The 16,917-nt window shown below is 27.1% G+C and overlaps 1 protein-coding gene and 2 non-coding genes across 7 annotated transcripts; 2 read left to right on the plus strand and 1 right to left on the minus strand.

Moving 5' to 3' along the window:
• Positions 1-545: 545 nt before the first annotated feature.
• LOC107445674 (uncharacterized) lies at positions 546-16,361 on the minus strand. Of its 5 annotated transcripts, none has more exons than XM_043039388.2 (4): positions 16,090-16,353; positions 14,691-14,888; positions 1,888-1,979; positions 546-802 (listed from the first exon to the last, which is right to left on the minus strand). In XM_043039388.2, the coding sequence occupies exons 2-4, from the start codon at positions 14,740-14,742 to the stop codon at positions 596-598; spliced, it is 351 nt and encodes a 116-aa protein (XP_042895322.1). In that variant the 5' UTR covers positions 14,743-14,888; positions 16,090-16,353; the 3' UTR covers positions 546-595. The 5 variants fall into 5 exon arrangements, 4 of the variants coding, with proteins under 4 accessions (XP_042895322.1, XP_071034851.1, XP_015915614.1 ...); XM_071178750.1 differs by lacking the exon at positions 16,090-16,353 and adding an exon at positions 15,027-15,045; XR_011636422.1 differs by lacking the exons at positions 14,691-14,888; positions 16,090-16,353 and adding an exon at positions 5,521-5,667.
• On the plus strand, positions 7,491-7,581 carry TRNAM-CAU (transfer RNA methionine (anticodon CAU)). The gene is given in 2 exon segments: positions 7,491-7,527; positions 7,546-7,581. It is a non-coding gene; the product is annotated as a tRNA-Met (tRNA).
• On the plus strand, positions 8,107-8,197 carry TRNAM-CAU (transfer RNA methionine (anticodon CAU)). The gene is given in 2 exon segments: positions 8,107-8,143; positions 8,162-8,197. It is a non-coding gene; the product is annotated as a tRNA-Met (tRNA).
• Positions 16,362-16,917: the final 556 nt, after the last annotated feature.

Raw genomic sequence — 16,917 nt, forward strand, 5'->3', positions numbered from 1 at the left:
GAGACATATATATATATATATATATATTTATATTAGAATGAATATTCAAACAGTGTGTTAACAAATAAAGTGAACTCACTTATGATTTGAACTTAAATTCATTCAGAATCTGGCTTTCGACATTTTTAGAAGTTGTGGTGACAAGACTACAAAGCTAAAAGTCAGTATTAGGTGACCGAAACGATACCCGCAATGAGAATATACCCTCGTATATTATACGTCGTCATATGAGAATATGGAATACCCATGCTTTGAAAATATGCACAAAACGAGTCTGCTTGTAAATGAAATCTAGGAAATCTAGAATCTGCTGGAATGAAACTAATATGCTTGTTGGAAGAAGCTAGGAGGGGATGATAAATAAAAGCATCTCTAAAATACATCTTCAATCAAATCTGAGTTTTCAATAAAATATTTCCTGTTATAAATATTTGTTCGGATAGACCTCGCAAATTTATGTTGTCTCTCGCTTAACAAGCTTAATCTACCATGCTTAGTTTTTTCTTCTTCTCTTGCTTCCTCCTTTACAAAAAATACAAAATTACTGCATTTAAAACAAAATTTTTATTTTCAAAATACTCCATTTGTACCATAATTAAGATCGCGTTTGTCGGTCAGTAATCAAATGTTGCAAGAGTAGCATGTTTCGTTCTTTTAATTGATTTCCCTCCACCATGAGCTCCATCATTACTGCATCATTTTCTAATCGCTTTCTACTGTATTCTTGAAATTTTTCCAAGAGTTCTTGCAATGTATCTGATATCTTTTTCCTTTCCTCAGTCTCCGGAGTAAGACCACCACCCTAAAATTAAGAAATCAAGATAATAAGAATTATATCAAAACAAAAGCTAGCAGTTTACGTGATCTAGTTTTTATCTTATCCAATTTTACGTGTTAGATTCGTTTAAGATGGCAAGTTGGTCGAAGTGAGCAAACTGGACACTTTAGGGACTTTTAATGAGGATACTAAAAAAAAGAGGAAATAACTATAGCTATTGTTCATCTTTATGTGCTCCGTTTGTTTAAGACAGCAAACTGGTCGAAATGAACAAAATGGGCACTTCATGGACCTTTAAAGAGGATATTAAAAATGGAGAACTTATTTTAACTATTGTTTATTTTTAGCTATTGTACATTTTTATGCTCTCGATTCCTTGAAGATAGCAATTTGATCGGAGTAAATATGGACATTGCAGGGACTTTTATATAAAAAAGAGAGGAAATTATTTTAGCTATTGTTCGTTTTTACACCCTCGATTCCTTGAAGACAGCAAGTTGATAGCATAAAGTTGACACTTTAGGGACTTTCAAAAACGATATTAAAAAGAGAGGCAATTATTACAGCTATTGTTCATTTTTTTAAATGTATCTAAATGTCCATAGATTTTAACTGAAAACTTTAACAAGAATATATCATGATTTTACTACTGTATGTACTTTTCACAGAAATTTATAACTGCAACTCTTTTATAATAGCAAAAAAATGTAAAGCCACATCTCTGCAAGTTGTTTGAGTTTATGTGTATTCCATGTATGCAACGCCATCTAGCTCAAATTTCAGCTACTTGGAATGTAAACAACAAAACAACGTGAATAACAATTTCATTTACAAATTTGACTCCAACGAAGCATTAAACATTTCAAAATTTCTGAAATGTTGTTATTTTAAGACACAAAGGAAAAAAATTGTATTATCACCACGCAAAAAATAAAATTGCGTTTTCAAATTGAATTCCGTTAAAAGCTATAAATATTACTAAATATAAAAACTATCTTATTATAGTTGCAAAGTTTTTAAATTCATAAAAAAAAGGAGTATCATACAATAACATACAACTTTAAAATAGATGGATTTTGACTGCTTATGGAATAAAACTGTCCGATTACCTGTCGTGACGTAAGCGACGCTGTGCTCGGGGCAGTTCCAGCCACGCGCCTTTCTGGATTATGTGGCGTCATCATTTTGACTGGATAATAATCTGAAACAGTAAAAAAAGCAATTGGCATCTTTGGAATTTATTTATTTACCATTTCAAAAATTTTGCATATTCAGGTAAACATGAATAAAAAATTTCTAAAATCGCCAACTATGAACTATGTGAAAACCAAATTTCATAAAGACATTGTTAATTAATCAACATTTTGCCAAAAGTGGAGAAAAAAATCGTCTCTGAATTAAATTTTTCATTTCATTTAAAAAATAAAAAATTCCATATTAACATTGAAGTATCTCTCATATTGAAACGCAAAACTCCTTTCAATTAAAAAAGAGAGAGAAAAAAACAAATTTTTTTTTTTTTTACTTTGAGAAAGGTTGCATAAATCGTATCATTTCTTACTTTTACATTTTTATGACTTACAAGCCACTCACGATTCCATATAAAGTACTTTAATAGTAAAATAAAGTTATCCTGCTACTTATATTATTTTTTGGCAATTATATTTAGGCAATAAGTATTGAAGATTAATTGAAACCTGAAATTGGAATTAGAAAACCTGTTACCTAATTCGTATATCTGTCACGGGCAATGTAAATAATTGGGTATTGTTTAGAATGCCCGGGCAATTTAAAAAGTGCCAAAAAGGATATGACAAAATGATAAATTATGTTGCAATTATTACATTNAAAAATATTCCCTGAATTAAATTTTTCATTTCATTTAAAAAATAAAAAAAAAAATCAATTTTAGCATTGAAGTATCTCTCATATTGAAACGCAAAACTCCTTTCAATTAAAAAAGAGAGAGAGAAAAAAAAACTCGAGAGAAAATAAGTATTGAAAATTAATTGAAATCTGAAATTGGAACTAGAAAACGTGTATCTACTCTCTAAGTTATGTATCTAATTCGTGTATCTACTCTCTAAGTTACACCAATCTCAAAAACATTAAGTATTTAGGGTCTTTTCAAATAATACGTAAGCGGCTAACAGGGTATGGGTCAGGAGAAAGAGGGATATGAGTAACACTTACAGTAGACATTGATATCCCAAATTTTAAATTTTTTAAATGAAAAAAAATTTAACAAAAAAATTGCAATTAAGAAACATTAAAAAAAGTTTTGACAATGAGTTGGAAAAAAATTGTTTCCAAGAGAGCTTCAGGTCAAGATTTTGAGTAAAAAGGGAAAAAAAATAAAATATTCTTAAAAATTATTTAACTAAAGCTTTATGAAATAAATGAAAACGCAAAATTAGTTATTTTGCAAAGTTAAAAGCTTTGTTTGAATTTAACCCTGAAATTGAACCAAAATTGTGCGAATTCAAACAAATTACCTAAAATTGTGTAAACCTTTTCCAAATTACTACAACTAAACTCAAAGTGTAAGTATAAAAAGAAAAATTTAAAAAAAAGGGAGGTATGGTGGCTTTTTTTAGGAAAGGGGCTTGTGGTTTGCTTATTTTTGCTGACAAGGGGGAGGGGTACTCCAGTATTGCCAAAAATATGCTTACATAAGAATTGAACGGACCCATATGATTAGTAAGTAAGTAGACCAAGTGTAACCTAAAACAATTTAGATTATCATAAAGATTAAATTTTTGAATTGTTAAATGCCTTAAAATGTTGGAGGAACAAAATGTTAAATACTTCCAAGCTCAAGCATATAGGTGCAGGATAAATCGGTCTGGCAAATGTCTTTTTTAATCAATAATTACCATATTTGACCCGAAGGCTGAAAACTTAGATGTTTTTAACAGTCTTGTAATTAAATAAACGAAAAATAAATCTCAAAATCTCATTGAATTATTTTAAATAATTTCATTTCTTCCCGAATGATTCACACATGTATTAAGATATTATGCTGTCAAAAAAAGATTAATAAATAAATAAATGAACTAACGCAACAAGTGGTTGTTATTTTCTGCAAAAAGTAAAGAAAATTTACCCTCATTTCAAAGTTTTAGGAAATTATTTTGTTACTTTATCGTAAAGAAACTATAAAAGACACTGGCGGACCATAACAAAACAAAGCTAATTACTTAAAAGTAACAAAATTAACTGTGTTTAAAAGAACTTAAATCAATGTATTTAAAAAATGTAATTAAAACTAGTCCTTTAAATAATTTTTAAAATCTGGTAACAAATTAAAAACAAACTGTAAGCCTGTAACGAAAAATGTTATTTTAATAAAGGAAAATAACGAAAAATTTCTCTCATTTTAAAACTTCCACAAATCATTTCGTTGTTGTTATGTAAACTATTATATTACTTAAAAGTAACGGAATTAATTGTAAGTGCTTAAAAAGTATCTAAACCATTCTATTAAAATAAAAGATAAATGAAATTAATTCACTCCATATTTTAATTATTTAATTATTTTTTAATTATTATTTTACTAATAAAAGAAAAATTATTAAACGAAAGAAAACAAATTAAGCCAGTGGCTGCTATTTTTACTAAAAAGTATTGTAAAAGTACTCAAATTTTTTAAAACAACAAATAATAATCGTGATAAGATATCAAGATGAAAATACAGTAAGTAAACTATATATATCTGTGAAATGCATATTATAACTATCCCAATGGAAGTAAACAATACAAGACGCTGACTCACCATATCAGGACATGGTTAGTAAATCAATTAAAAATAATATAGTTAATTTAGTTATAATTTAAAAGTTGAACTCACCAATATAATAAAAAAAAATATCAAAATAAGTTTTTCCTTTATGCATATGTAGTTAATAGTATATTTTAAATTGCGATGCTGTTACTCACATTAAAGTGTGCTAAAAAATAATGAAACTTTCTTCTTGTTGCAAAATTCTAGTAGATTAGTTTGTTGATATACATTAACAAGACATTATAAGCTATATCGCAAAAAATAATAGAGTTATGGTTTGAAAATCTCAAAAATCTTTCTATATAACAACACTAAATTATATTCCTTCATCTTTTATTATAAAACGTATAAAAAATGAGCAGGACAATTTTGAAATATTTTATCTGAAAAACCTTTCTTAAATCCCAGCGTTGTTATTTTCATTAAATAGTAATGAAAAATTACTCTTGTTTTTAAATGTGAATACGTTATTTTGATATTCTATCACGATGTTAAATTAAGCGAATATGTAATATGAAATGCTGGAAGATCGTATCAAGAAACAGCTAATTGAATCGTATAAAATGAACAGAGTTAATTTAATGTGCTTAAAAATTGTGAAAATGGCTGCTATTTTTGATAAATATCATTAATTTAAAAATTAAAAGATTTATTCCAACTTGATATTTTTATAAATTGTTCTGCTTCCGAAAGCACTTAACTTCGCTATACAATAACAAGACATAACTATCAGGAAACAAATTTTATATATCGTTGTTTTACGGTAAGCAAACAAGAAAATCATTAAAAAAAAAATAACGGCAAAATCTAAATTTGCTTAAAGATAATGCAAATCATTGCATACTAAAACAAAGTAGTATGTCAATGCTTTGAAGAATTTGTTGTTAGAAATTTTTTTAACTATAATACTAATTAAAGCACTGAATAAAATAATGAAATAAAAAATATTGAAACTTACCTCCCTTAGAAGGACTTATTAGAAAAAATTGACAGCTGAAATTTATTTTCTATGGATGAAACTTATTATTCCACTGGCTCAATCACAGACACCCCTCTCTCTACATCGAATGCCCCAATACTGATAACCCGAACTCTTCTCTTTTACCCCCTTTTTTCAAGTTTGTCAACAATGCGCATGCGTGGTAATCTGCATTGGAATAAAAACATTTTTTCCCCCGTTTTCTTTGAAAACTTTCATTTCGCTACTTTCCTACATTAGTAATTTATTTTATACCAATAAACGTATGTTAAGCTTTATTTTTAACTATTATTTAAAATAATCATTGCATTTTAATTAAAGATAGGTATATGATATAATATATACAGCATATATATAGTATATGTATGTTTTTATGTGGTTCATAGTGTAAGATGTGTTCGTAATGTTTAAAATTTTTATAAAAAATAAACAGTTGCACTACATTTTAATACTAAAACTATTTAATTTCACATAAATATTCAAAGACATGATTAACTTTTTTGAATGACATAATTATTAATACCAATGGTGATATAATTAGCAAATCGTAATGCTTTCATGGGTCTGCATATATTAAAACAACACTTATAATAAATTAAATAAACTAAATCCAAAACTATTTTTAGCAATGGCTTTAATTATTAAGCTTTGTAGTACACACATGACCGAAATGTGATCAAAAAAATTAATAAATAGAAAGTATTTACTTAAACTGTAACTTCATCGGATTACAATGAATGACCAAAAAAAAAATTTTTTTTTTTCAAATTATTTATATATTACTTTAATTAAGGGAAAAAAGTTGTTGGTTCATATAAAATTCATAGCTTAGTTAATCATGTAACTCAAATTTTTGCTGACGATATTTTATTGTTTAACCTTTAAGAAAAAAAATGTAATTTTTTCCATGCAGAATTAAAAAAAAATTTCTCTTTTCGGTAAATAACTTTTTCAGCTATGACTATAACAGGTATAATTTAAACAAGTACATTCATTAGATGCAGTATTCGCTTTCGGTTAAGTGAGGAATCAACATTCTATTTAAAAAAAACATGCGAAGAGTATTTTGTAGAATGGTTGGTATTTGTAGGGTACGCAAAAAAGTATGAAATATGAAAGATTATTTTCTTTAACTGGACATTATTTACAATAATACATTGTCTTACAGAGACCAAGTATCAAACTTTTACATTAGATTCTTCAGCATGTACAAATATGAATTATTTTAGGTTTTCTGTATGTTGCGTGAAATAAAAAAATAACGGCTGTGATATGTTTGTTTGTTTCCTGCGTTGCCGGATGGTTTTCAACCTTTTTTTCTTTAATTCGTAAATAGAATGAGGAATTTTGAACTTTGCTGATAATATGTAAATGCGAGCATTTCCTAATTGTTATTTCACTATATGGATTGGAACAAAACTCATATAACTTTTGATACAAGGGAGATTTGAAGAAAAAAATTTATTAAAAAGTATACTTATTTATATTAAATATGGATCATTAAATATAGGTTATATATCGGTTATTTTATATACTGGTTTGATAATATATTTCTTAAATTAAGTTTCGAATAATTCCGTATTTTTAAAAATTGGATTAAGTAAGAAAAAGTTATTTTGCCTATTGGATTCTAATTTTTTTTAAAATTAATGTATAAACTTTTAAATCCAGTTATTTATTGGAATATTCATAAAGGAATATTCATACTTTTTAAGGGTTAACATAAAACTAAGGAAGGGAAGAAAATAATACTTTTTATTTTTTTATCAACTTTTATCGAATAAAAAGTTTTAAAAACTGTGCAGATGTTCATTACTATAGATTTTTCTTACTAGCACACTTTTAAACTCCGTAGTAAAATTTAAAAAATGTATCTCATAATTTACTTGTATTATCGTTGATAAATTTGAAGTATTATTATACAAACTTATTCTCAAGATTCCTGATAAGCCTCGGTAGCGCAGTAGGCAGCGCGTCAGTCTCATAATCTCTCACTCTTGAGTAAGCTGAAGGTCGTGAGTTCGATCCTCACCCGGGGCAAGAAGTTTTTTCTTTCCAGAAATGTTTTTGATCGACACACTTTTATACCATAAATTTTTACTTTTATTTATGTAATTTTATTTATTCCTTTTTACTCAAATTACATTCCTCTAAACTATCTTGANTTAAATTAAGTTTCGAATAATTCCGTATTTTTAAAAATTGGATTAAGTAAGAAAAAGTTATTTTGCCTATTGGATTCTAAATTTTTTTTAAATTAATGTATAAACTTTTAAATCCAGTTATTTATTGGAATATTCATAAATTAGTATAATAATCTTACTTTTTAAGGGTTAACATAAAACTAAGGAAGGGAAGAAAATAATACTTTTTATTTTTTTATCAACTTTTATCGAATAAAAAGTTTTAAAAACTGTGCAGATGTTCATTACTATAGATTTTTCTTACTAGCACACTTTTAAACTCCGTAGTAAAATTTAAAAAATGTATCTCATAATTTACTTGTATTATCGTTGATAAATTTGAAGTATTATTATACAAACTTATTCTCAAGATTCCTGATACGCCTCGGTAGCGCAGTAGGCAGCGCGTCAGTCTCATAATCTCTCACTCTTGAGTAATCTGAAGGTCGTGAGTTCGATCCTCACCCGGGGCAAGAAGTTTTTACTTTTCAGAAATGTTTTTGATCGACACACTTTTATACCATGGATTTTTACTTTTATTTATGCAATTTTATTTATTCCTTTTTACTCAAATTACATTCCTCTAAATTATCTTGAACATTTAAACTTCCAAACAATAACTAGCATATAAACATCGGTTATAAATACGATCGGTAATAAATTACGATCGGTGCTAATAAATTCGTACAAAAAAAATATTTTTTTTTTTCGTTTTTGAGTAGATATAATGTCACTTAAACTTTTTATTTTATTTAATAATATTATTTAGAGTCTAACAACTACTTCATGAAGCAAGTGGATGATCCTTAATTTTTTTTGTTTTTTGAAATGGTTGAAATTTTCTTCTAACAGAGAAAATGATTTTAAATAAAGGACCATCTATTTTAAAACATATATATTTAGTAGGATAGGGAGGTTTCCTCTTTATCTTAAGATACAAGTTAAGTCTTTAATTCCACATAACTAAATGTGTATTTTATGTTCACTATCAAAAAGTTGCAATCGTTAGGTGATAGAATAAAACGATATTTTGTGACAGTGACCTCACAAAGTTCTGAACATAAAAGGTCACTTAAGCATTTTCTCCTACTAAGGTCAATTATATAAAAAAGAAAGCGTAACAAGTTATATAGAGTTTTATAAAATTTCATTATAATCATAAAGCTTAGTCTGATACTGGGGCTTATGCTGTACAAAATCTTTCTCAGACCTTTATTTATTTTATTAATATATAATATTTTTTAAATGTGTCTTTTGATGGGTTGATATTTATGATTCTAGGAAAAAAAGGTACCTGGAAAAAAAGGTCCCGGAAAAAAGGTCCCCGGAAAAAAAGGTCCCGGTGAAAAAGGTACCTGTGTAGGGAAAAATATTTAAAATGAGAAGATTAGATTGAAGCGCCTTTTGCTGTTCCGTGCATGGTTTTTTCTTTTTTTTTTTTTCGTGTCACGCGTTTTCAACTAATTAAAAAGGACCAATACTTTCATCTCCAATCACGAATAAACATACAACACATAAATCCTCCGAACTTCCCCGATTGGCTACTTTAAGCCTCACATTAGTAACTTCTTCACAAAATATAATTTAAAATAGAAAATAACACATTTTTCACTTAAAAAAATTACAAAAAGAAAGTAAAACATAATTGAAAAATTTAAATAGTATCTTTCCGCTTTAAAAAATAATCAAAGAAGAATAAATAAATGAAATAAAATTTTAAAAAAAAAGCGTAATACAACCAATTCATAAGTCCCCCCCCCCTTTTACCTTTCTCCTTACCTCAATGATCTAATCTGAATTATTACAGATAAAAAGAATATTCATTGAAACAGCGAGAAGCATTCATGCTGCCCAGAAAGCGAGAGGGGAAATATCCCTACAGATTTTCCCTATTGAGGTACCTTTTTTACCGGGACCATTTTTTCCGGGACCTTTTTTTCCGTCTACCGATATTTATTGCCTTAGAGCATTTCTTCAGATTATTGTCAAAAGCTTAATAACGAGAAATAGCTTGAAAAGCTATGTTCTTTCCCTTGCTTCTGTGTTATTTGAAACGATAGTTCCAATCAGCTGTGTTAGAAATATTATTTACTTGACATTTCGCCAATTTTTTCGGAAAATTCTTTAACTGTGATAATTTTTATATCCAAACTTAGCTATAAACTAAAACTTTACTTTGCTATCCTAACTGTTCATTCACTATGAGATGACTCGCACAAACAAAAGATACAATTTACAATATTACATGCTTGTATTTATAAAAAAAAAAGGATAATTGCCATGCAATTCTAAGTAGACAACGTTATTAATTCTATAAAAAAAAAACGAATTGGAAATCCTTTCTGTAACTCGGAATGATACATAACATAATTACATAACTTTCTAAAAAATAGTAGTTAATTTTAACTAATTTTTCAATAAACTTATAATGTTTCAAAGGGCACGTTTCTAACACATGAGAAGGCATCACAAAAAAGTTTGAACATGAATAAATACATTTTATAACAAAAATATTATTATTTCTAAATCCACCTGTCACAAGGAAAAAGAAAGGGTTCTTTCACTCTTAAAAATGAGTGAAGCAAACAATGGGAATAATAGAAGTGTACAGGTGTTCTGTGCATGTGTGCAAGACCTATCACCCCTTTGAGTTGATAACATTTATTTTCTCCTTATCTATTTACCCCCTATAGAACAAATGTATGATTCTCTGACACTACAAAGAGCATTTCATTCATGAATTCTAGCATGAAATATCACACCAAGGTGCACTCTTTCTCAAAGTTATACAATTGATATAGAATGAAACAAGCACTTATGAATGAAACATATGTCACTTAAGTAAGGACCACCTAAGAATGAATGACTGCAATAATATGCCACACACATGCAGTAAAAATGTGAAGTGCATGAAGAATTTATAACCACAGTAACATATTTTAATTGGTCTTTAGACTAATGCATCCTTTAAGAGAACCTAGGATAAAAAAAAATCTTAAAAATTCATGAGCCTTTCCTTTTAATATTTAGAAGTATATATTTTTTAAATAGTGAAAAAAAAATCATATTTCTATGTTAATTAGAATGCAAGATAAGATTAAGTTTAATTTTTTTTCTTTACACCTTTATGAAAAACTGTTGTATTAAAAGCCCGTATCTTAGTGTTTTTTTAAAAAAGAAAAAAAAAAGGAAAAAAAACTTGAAAATGATGTGTCTCAAATTTTATAAAACCTAATTTCATAGAATCTAGCACTTACATATTTATTTTAGTTGTTTTACTTCAACATGTTTTTAAGAAATTTAAAATAAATAATAAAAATTCATTTTCTTTAAAAATTTAAAAATAAGAAAACGAAATTTTAATGCTAGAATTTTTTTTTGTGTATTTTTCAAGCATTAATTGTAAAAAAAAAAATCAAAACGACTAATAAAGTATAATATTTTTAGCGATATTGAAAATTAGAAACCACATTTTTTCTAAAAAAAATTTAATGATTCATAGAAACTTATGAGAGTTTTTGTTTTCGTTTTGTATTCTACAACAGGAAAAAAAATTAGAAAAAAATGCATGCATGGACTAAAGACATTAGACCCAAATGTCACACTTTCTGAAGAACGGTCAACCGAATCCTTTATATGTATAATTATGATAAAAACGAAAGACCTAAAAAGAATATAAATAAATTAGCTTTGGATGCACTCAAACAATGTATTCTAAGCACCGAAATATGTTCCAGAAGGCATATAAAACGCATCCATTACTTAAATTAATATGGCTTATAAGCATCGCGTTTGTTCGTTATTCTAGTAGTAAGTTCTAAAGAAAATAGGGTATACTTTGTGATAATCAAAATTAAGCAAAACAACGTGATTGGAGAACGAAATGGAAATAATGTATAGTTTTGGTTTTGTAGACAGGAATCTTTCTCCCAGTGTGTAAACACATTTTAGTGTTTAGACACTGAGGCACTCTTGTTTATAACTGTACTTTTGTTTATGCTTTATTAACGTTGTTTTGTTTCATTCTAGACTAGCTGGCTGTTTTTTTTCTATTAATTTTAATAGAAGATAAAATATGTTTTATTTTTAATGCGACTATGTAGTAAGTAAACTAACAGAATGTGTGCCAGCAGATAATTTGAAGAATATTAATAAAAATTCAATTGAAACTTTTAATGAAGCGTATATTACATTTGTAATAAAATCATACAACCATGCATAGCAGTTTCTAACAGTTATTGTTACTGTTTTCTCAAGTTCATTATTTAAAATGCGAAACTCAGAGCACAGTTTGCTCATTATCACTTCTTTTTTTTTCTTTAAAGATTGGAGGTATTCATAATTTTGTTGTATTCATCTTCAAACATTTCTCTAGAACAAGTTGTTTCAAGAAGATCATTAAAAATTCCACTTAATTCCTCATCAGTTTTCAAGGAAGTTTTCTCTGTAAGTGTTAACCTAGTAAATAAAAAAAACTGTTAAAAGAAATCTTCCAATGATCGGTTGTTACTCGCAAAAATTTTCATTTTAATTCCACAAGCAAAAATTGATTGTTATTGGAAAAATTACAATTGCAGATGTTCACAGGCTTGTTTAAGATATGAGTAAATATTAACTATTTTTAAGTTCTGTAATATTGCAGAAAAACTTGCTTTTTATCTGATTTTTTTTCTTTTAGATTTTTAATTAATTAATTTGTTTTTCCTTCAATAATTTAGACTTACGACTCTTACTAAAGAGTGAAGGACAGTCGTAATCCGACTAAAATAGTCAGCGTAATTAAGTCAACTAACCAGTCGAACTAAATAATGATTTTCTGGTATATTTCCGGGTTGATTTGAGTATTTGAAACCCTTTTATAAACTTTCTTTATTCAAAAATGTGCTTAAGAAAAAAATTTAATTTTTCATTTTGTGTTCATTGTTTCAAGTTTTCTGTTGTTTGAAATATTTCAACGAACACTGCACTAAAATAAAAGGAAAAAAGAAGAAAAGAAAAAAAAGAATCATCCTGAATATATATTGATTTAATGATCAGATCTTCACATTTTAGGACTCATTCTTAATGACTTGAGTGGGTGACTTAAAAATATGCTAATTAATTAATACAATAATATTTTAAGTTACGAAATAAGACACGAAAACATACTTTCTTTAAATAAGCAAACCTGAGCCATGATGGCCCAGGGGAATAGAGGGTTCGCTTTATAATGAGGCTAACCGTGTTCGAATCCCAGTTGATACGAATTCCGCATCCAGCTTGCACCGACCACAGTGCTGACGTGAAATATCCTCAGTGGTAGGCGGATCATTGGTTAGAGTTCCCTTGCCGTCTGACTTACCGTGGGAGGTTCTTGCGGTCTTCCTCTCCATGTAACGCAAATGCGGATTAGTTACATCAGAAAGTCCTCCACGAAAACAAAGTTCACCCAATACTTGATCCAGGTGTTTCCTTGTCTCTTGGATTGGGTTCAAAATTACAATTCTGGAAGGCTACGGAGTTGCACGTTAGTAGTCGTAATTAGTCGTTGTCGTAAAATTCTTCGCAGTCGATTTTAGAATTTTTTTAATTAATTTTTTAAGAAAATATGGTTGAAAAAATTGAAAATTTCAGAACATTTAAAAAATCTTAAAATTTATTATTTTAAATGGAATTTGTTTTCTTATTTAAGTGCAATACTTCTTTCAACACTCAATCAAGCAATAAACTGAGTAAAAAATTCATTTTGATTGCAATTATTTTAGAATTTCTCTTAATTTTAGATTATTTTTCAAATTTTAAAAACCTACAATTTAATTAGTAGTATAATTAAATTAGTAGAAGAGAAAAAAACTAGCAAAAGCCATTAGTCTACTGAAAAATGCAGTAAAATTGGTAGCTATGCAAATAATTCAAAAATAGATAGTGACATAACTGTACAATAGAAATATTCTACTTTATTTAATTATTTAAACACGGTGACTTTTAAAATTTTTATAAGAAAATGGTTGAGTTACCAATATATTCAAAATTTCATTTATAATTTGATACACAACTAATGCAGGAAATTTTAGTTAGCTTAAATCATATTTTCTCAAATTCCAGATGCTTCTTTAGTTGTAAATGTACACCTATTTGTTAAATTTATAAAATAGGAAAAACAATCGGAAATTTTTAAAATTTATAATTGTGCTTAGAAGAAATTTCACAAAAATAGTAAAGAAGGAAGAGATTTTAAAAAAAAGTATAGATCTTCCATTTTATTTTGACCTCTTAAAAGTAGCTTTACATATAATCTGTTACTGGCATCGGTTTTAAGAGTTAAGTAGTGTATATTAATATCTTTCATTCCAGTGGGTTTTTTCGAGAATAATTTTTCTCTTTTTTCACTCTAAGTAATGACTATTTATCCAATGTTGTAAAAAGATTAATTCAACTTTCTCGAGATCTTCATTTTAAAAGTTTCTGCTTGATTCTATATCAAAAACAAGAAAAAATGGATAAATAAGCTATAAAAATACGATTGTGGGAGATTTGATGTTACCAGATACAATTCTTAGCATTTATATTGGAAATTATATAAATATATAAGATTCAAAACAAATATAAAAATCCGTATCCAATTTGATCTTGATCTGTTGCATAATATAAGGCTATCGTTATAAATTATTAAAAAGTAAAATTACTTCTCCTCTATTACTTCGTATTGTGTCACAAATTCTGCAATTCTAAAATAAATTAAAAAAATTCTACGTATAGCTGATAATTTTTCCAATCCAATATATTGCTTATTTCGCTACTATTTACATACTAACATGACATAATAAATAATATTTCATAAACAAAATATGTACTATCTTTTTCTTAGAGAAATATCGACCTTTAAAGGGGGGGGGGGAAACAAACAATGATGGCTTTGATTAGTGAGTGTCTCCATATTTTCCACAAAAAATAGAAGAAGAAAAAGAGAACTATATTGTTACTTACTTTGTGAAATGTTCTCGGCTATTTTCCAGTTCATCCAGTACTTTTTCACCATTTTCGTTTTTATATTCGACAAAACGTCTAATCATATGCCGATCACCGTGGTTCGCCATTGTTGTTTCCTCTGCGTCGTCGGACGTCTTATTTTTCAAGCCAAGGACTTCCTCCATATGTTTCGAATCAGTTTCAACTGATGAATTACTAGAATGAAAAATCAGATAAATATTTATATTAAGAAAAAAAATAAGACTATAATTACAAATAACATGCTGCTATTAGTTATTCCCATCTCTAAAACTATAGATCCCATTTCTTAAAAAAGTAATAAGATGCAAATACTATTCTTATATCCACACTGTCACTGCACTTAAATTACACAATGGTTTAATTTGAAGTAACTACTCTTTCTCTGCATGTCTCTTTGAATACCTTCCCACGCACTTCTATTTCAAAAATACAACCATTTTTTACAATTTTCCTCTTTCTCCACGTTGATCAATGACATATAAATGTATAGATAGGATATTTCGTAGTTATTGACCTGAATATATTATTAAAATATTGTCAAAAATGAAGTGAAAACAATCTACACATTTATTTTGATATCATTGATTTGATATCATTATGATATCATTATTATTATCATTATTTTTGATATATTTATCAAAAATAACCGAGGAAGTTTTCACATTTCTTAAACAAAATATATAAATAAATGGAAAGAAGTATTTTTATATCATATAATGTATGAAAAAGGACTATATCAAGCAGAAATAAGTGCTTAAAATTATATGCCTTAAGCTAAGCAATCCATCTCTAAAAAGTGATGCACAAACACATTTAATTAATTAAACACAACACAATTAAACTGAATATTAGAAGAGCTATTTGTAATTTCTATTTGATGTAAAATAAAATAAATGAAATGTCTAAAACTAATGCTAATTCTTTAGAATAGTTTTTAATTAATAAATTCAGAATTAATTAAGAATAATTTTTTTTAATTTTATTATGCAGAATGTGTCTTTAGTGCAAAATGTCTCTTGGCTTGCGGAACATTTATCCTCAACACTGTTGCGATTGTACTTTTCAGTGTTTAATAAAAACAGTAGCATTATTTTAGTGTTTGCATAATAATTAATAGCAGAAATGGACAAAAAAGAGACCTAGCTTCAAATCTATATAAATATTTTGAAGTGCAAATATGATTTTTCAGTAGTAAAACACAAAATAGAATGCAGGACACAATTCTAACTAAATTACAATAAAACACTGCGAAAAAACTAATTTTTTATGGGTGAAAAAAAAACAAAGAAAAAGAAAGATGAAGGATTAAATTAGCATGATCCTATTGATTTTGTTTCACTTTGCATGCGGAATAATGCTAATTTTATTAACTTACGTTTCATTCGATGGACGATTCCCCATTTTTAAGTTCTTGAAATTCTAGGAAGGAAATGTACTTTAATCGACAAGCATGTAGAGCGGTAGATGGAGCTCGTGTAGTATTGCCAATAATTGAGATTTGTAAAAACTTATGACCTGTTGCAATCTCAGCTACAATGTGCGAGTAGACCTTCTCGAAATACATCAAAACACAATCTATTGTATTGAACGTACACAATGGCTAAAACCTGTTTATCACTAAAAGTTTCTAGCAGTGTTTAATGTTAAAAAATTTTTTCCTGGAATGCAAGTAGATACTTATTCGCGAAAGAAGAGTGAGAGGGAGGAGCTAAGAATGTAGAATGGAGCATTGGAAAAGGATCAAATCCTATGAGCTTTGAATTTAACTGTAGTACAAATTTAGGAAATTAGAATATTTCTCCGAAATTAAGTCAAAATTACATTAATCATTATTTATTAATTATTAGTTACTATTAGTTTTTATTATTATTATTTATTAGTTATTAGTTACTATTAGTTTTTATTATTATTATTTATTTATTATTAGTTACTATTAGTTTTTATTATTATCATTTATTAATTATTATTAATTAAAAGTTATTATTATTTATTAATTATTTATAATTATTTATTAATTATTTATAATTATTTATTATTATTTAAAAGTTATTATTATTATTTAAAAGTTATTATTATTTATTAATTATTTATTATTATTTATTATTGTTTATTATTATATATTATTATTTAATCTTTATAATTATTATTATTATTATTTGTACTCACGGATGGTTGATTAAGTGAGGAAAAAACAAAAACGCTA

The sequence above is a fragment of the Parasteatoda tepidariorum genome, chromosome 3 (genome assembly GCF_043381705.1).
Source record: "Parasteatoda tepidariorum isolate YZ-2023 chromosome 3, CAS_Ptep_4.0, whole genome shotgun sequence".
Lineage (NCBI taxonomy): Eukaryota > Metazoa > Arthropoda > Arachnida > Araneae > Theridiidae > Parasteatoda > Parasteatoda tepidariorum.

Bases quoted from the DNA above. Each gene is read 5' to 3' on its own strand.
- LOC107445674 (XM_016060128.3), bottom strand. From the start codon at position 16,115: ATGGGGAATCGTCCATCGAATGAAAC. The intron at 14,889-16,089 runs GTAAGTTAATAA...TTTTCATTCTAG, and splicing joins AATCGTCCATCGAATGAAAC to TAATTCATCAGTTGAAACTG. The intron at 12,183-14,690 runs GTAAGTAACAAT...TTTATTTACTAG, and splicing joins AGCCGAGAACATTTCACAAA to GTTAACACTTACAGAGAAAA.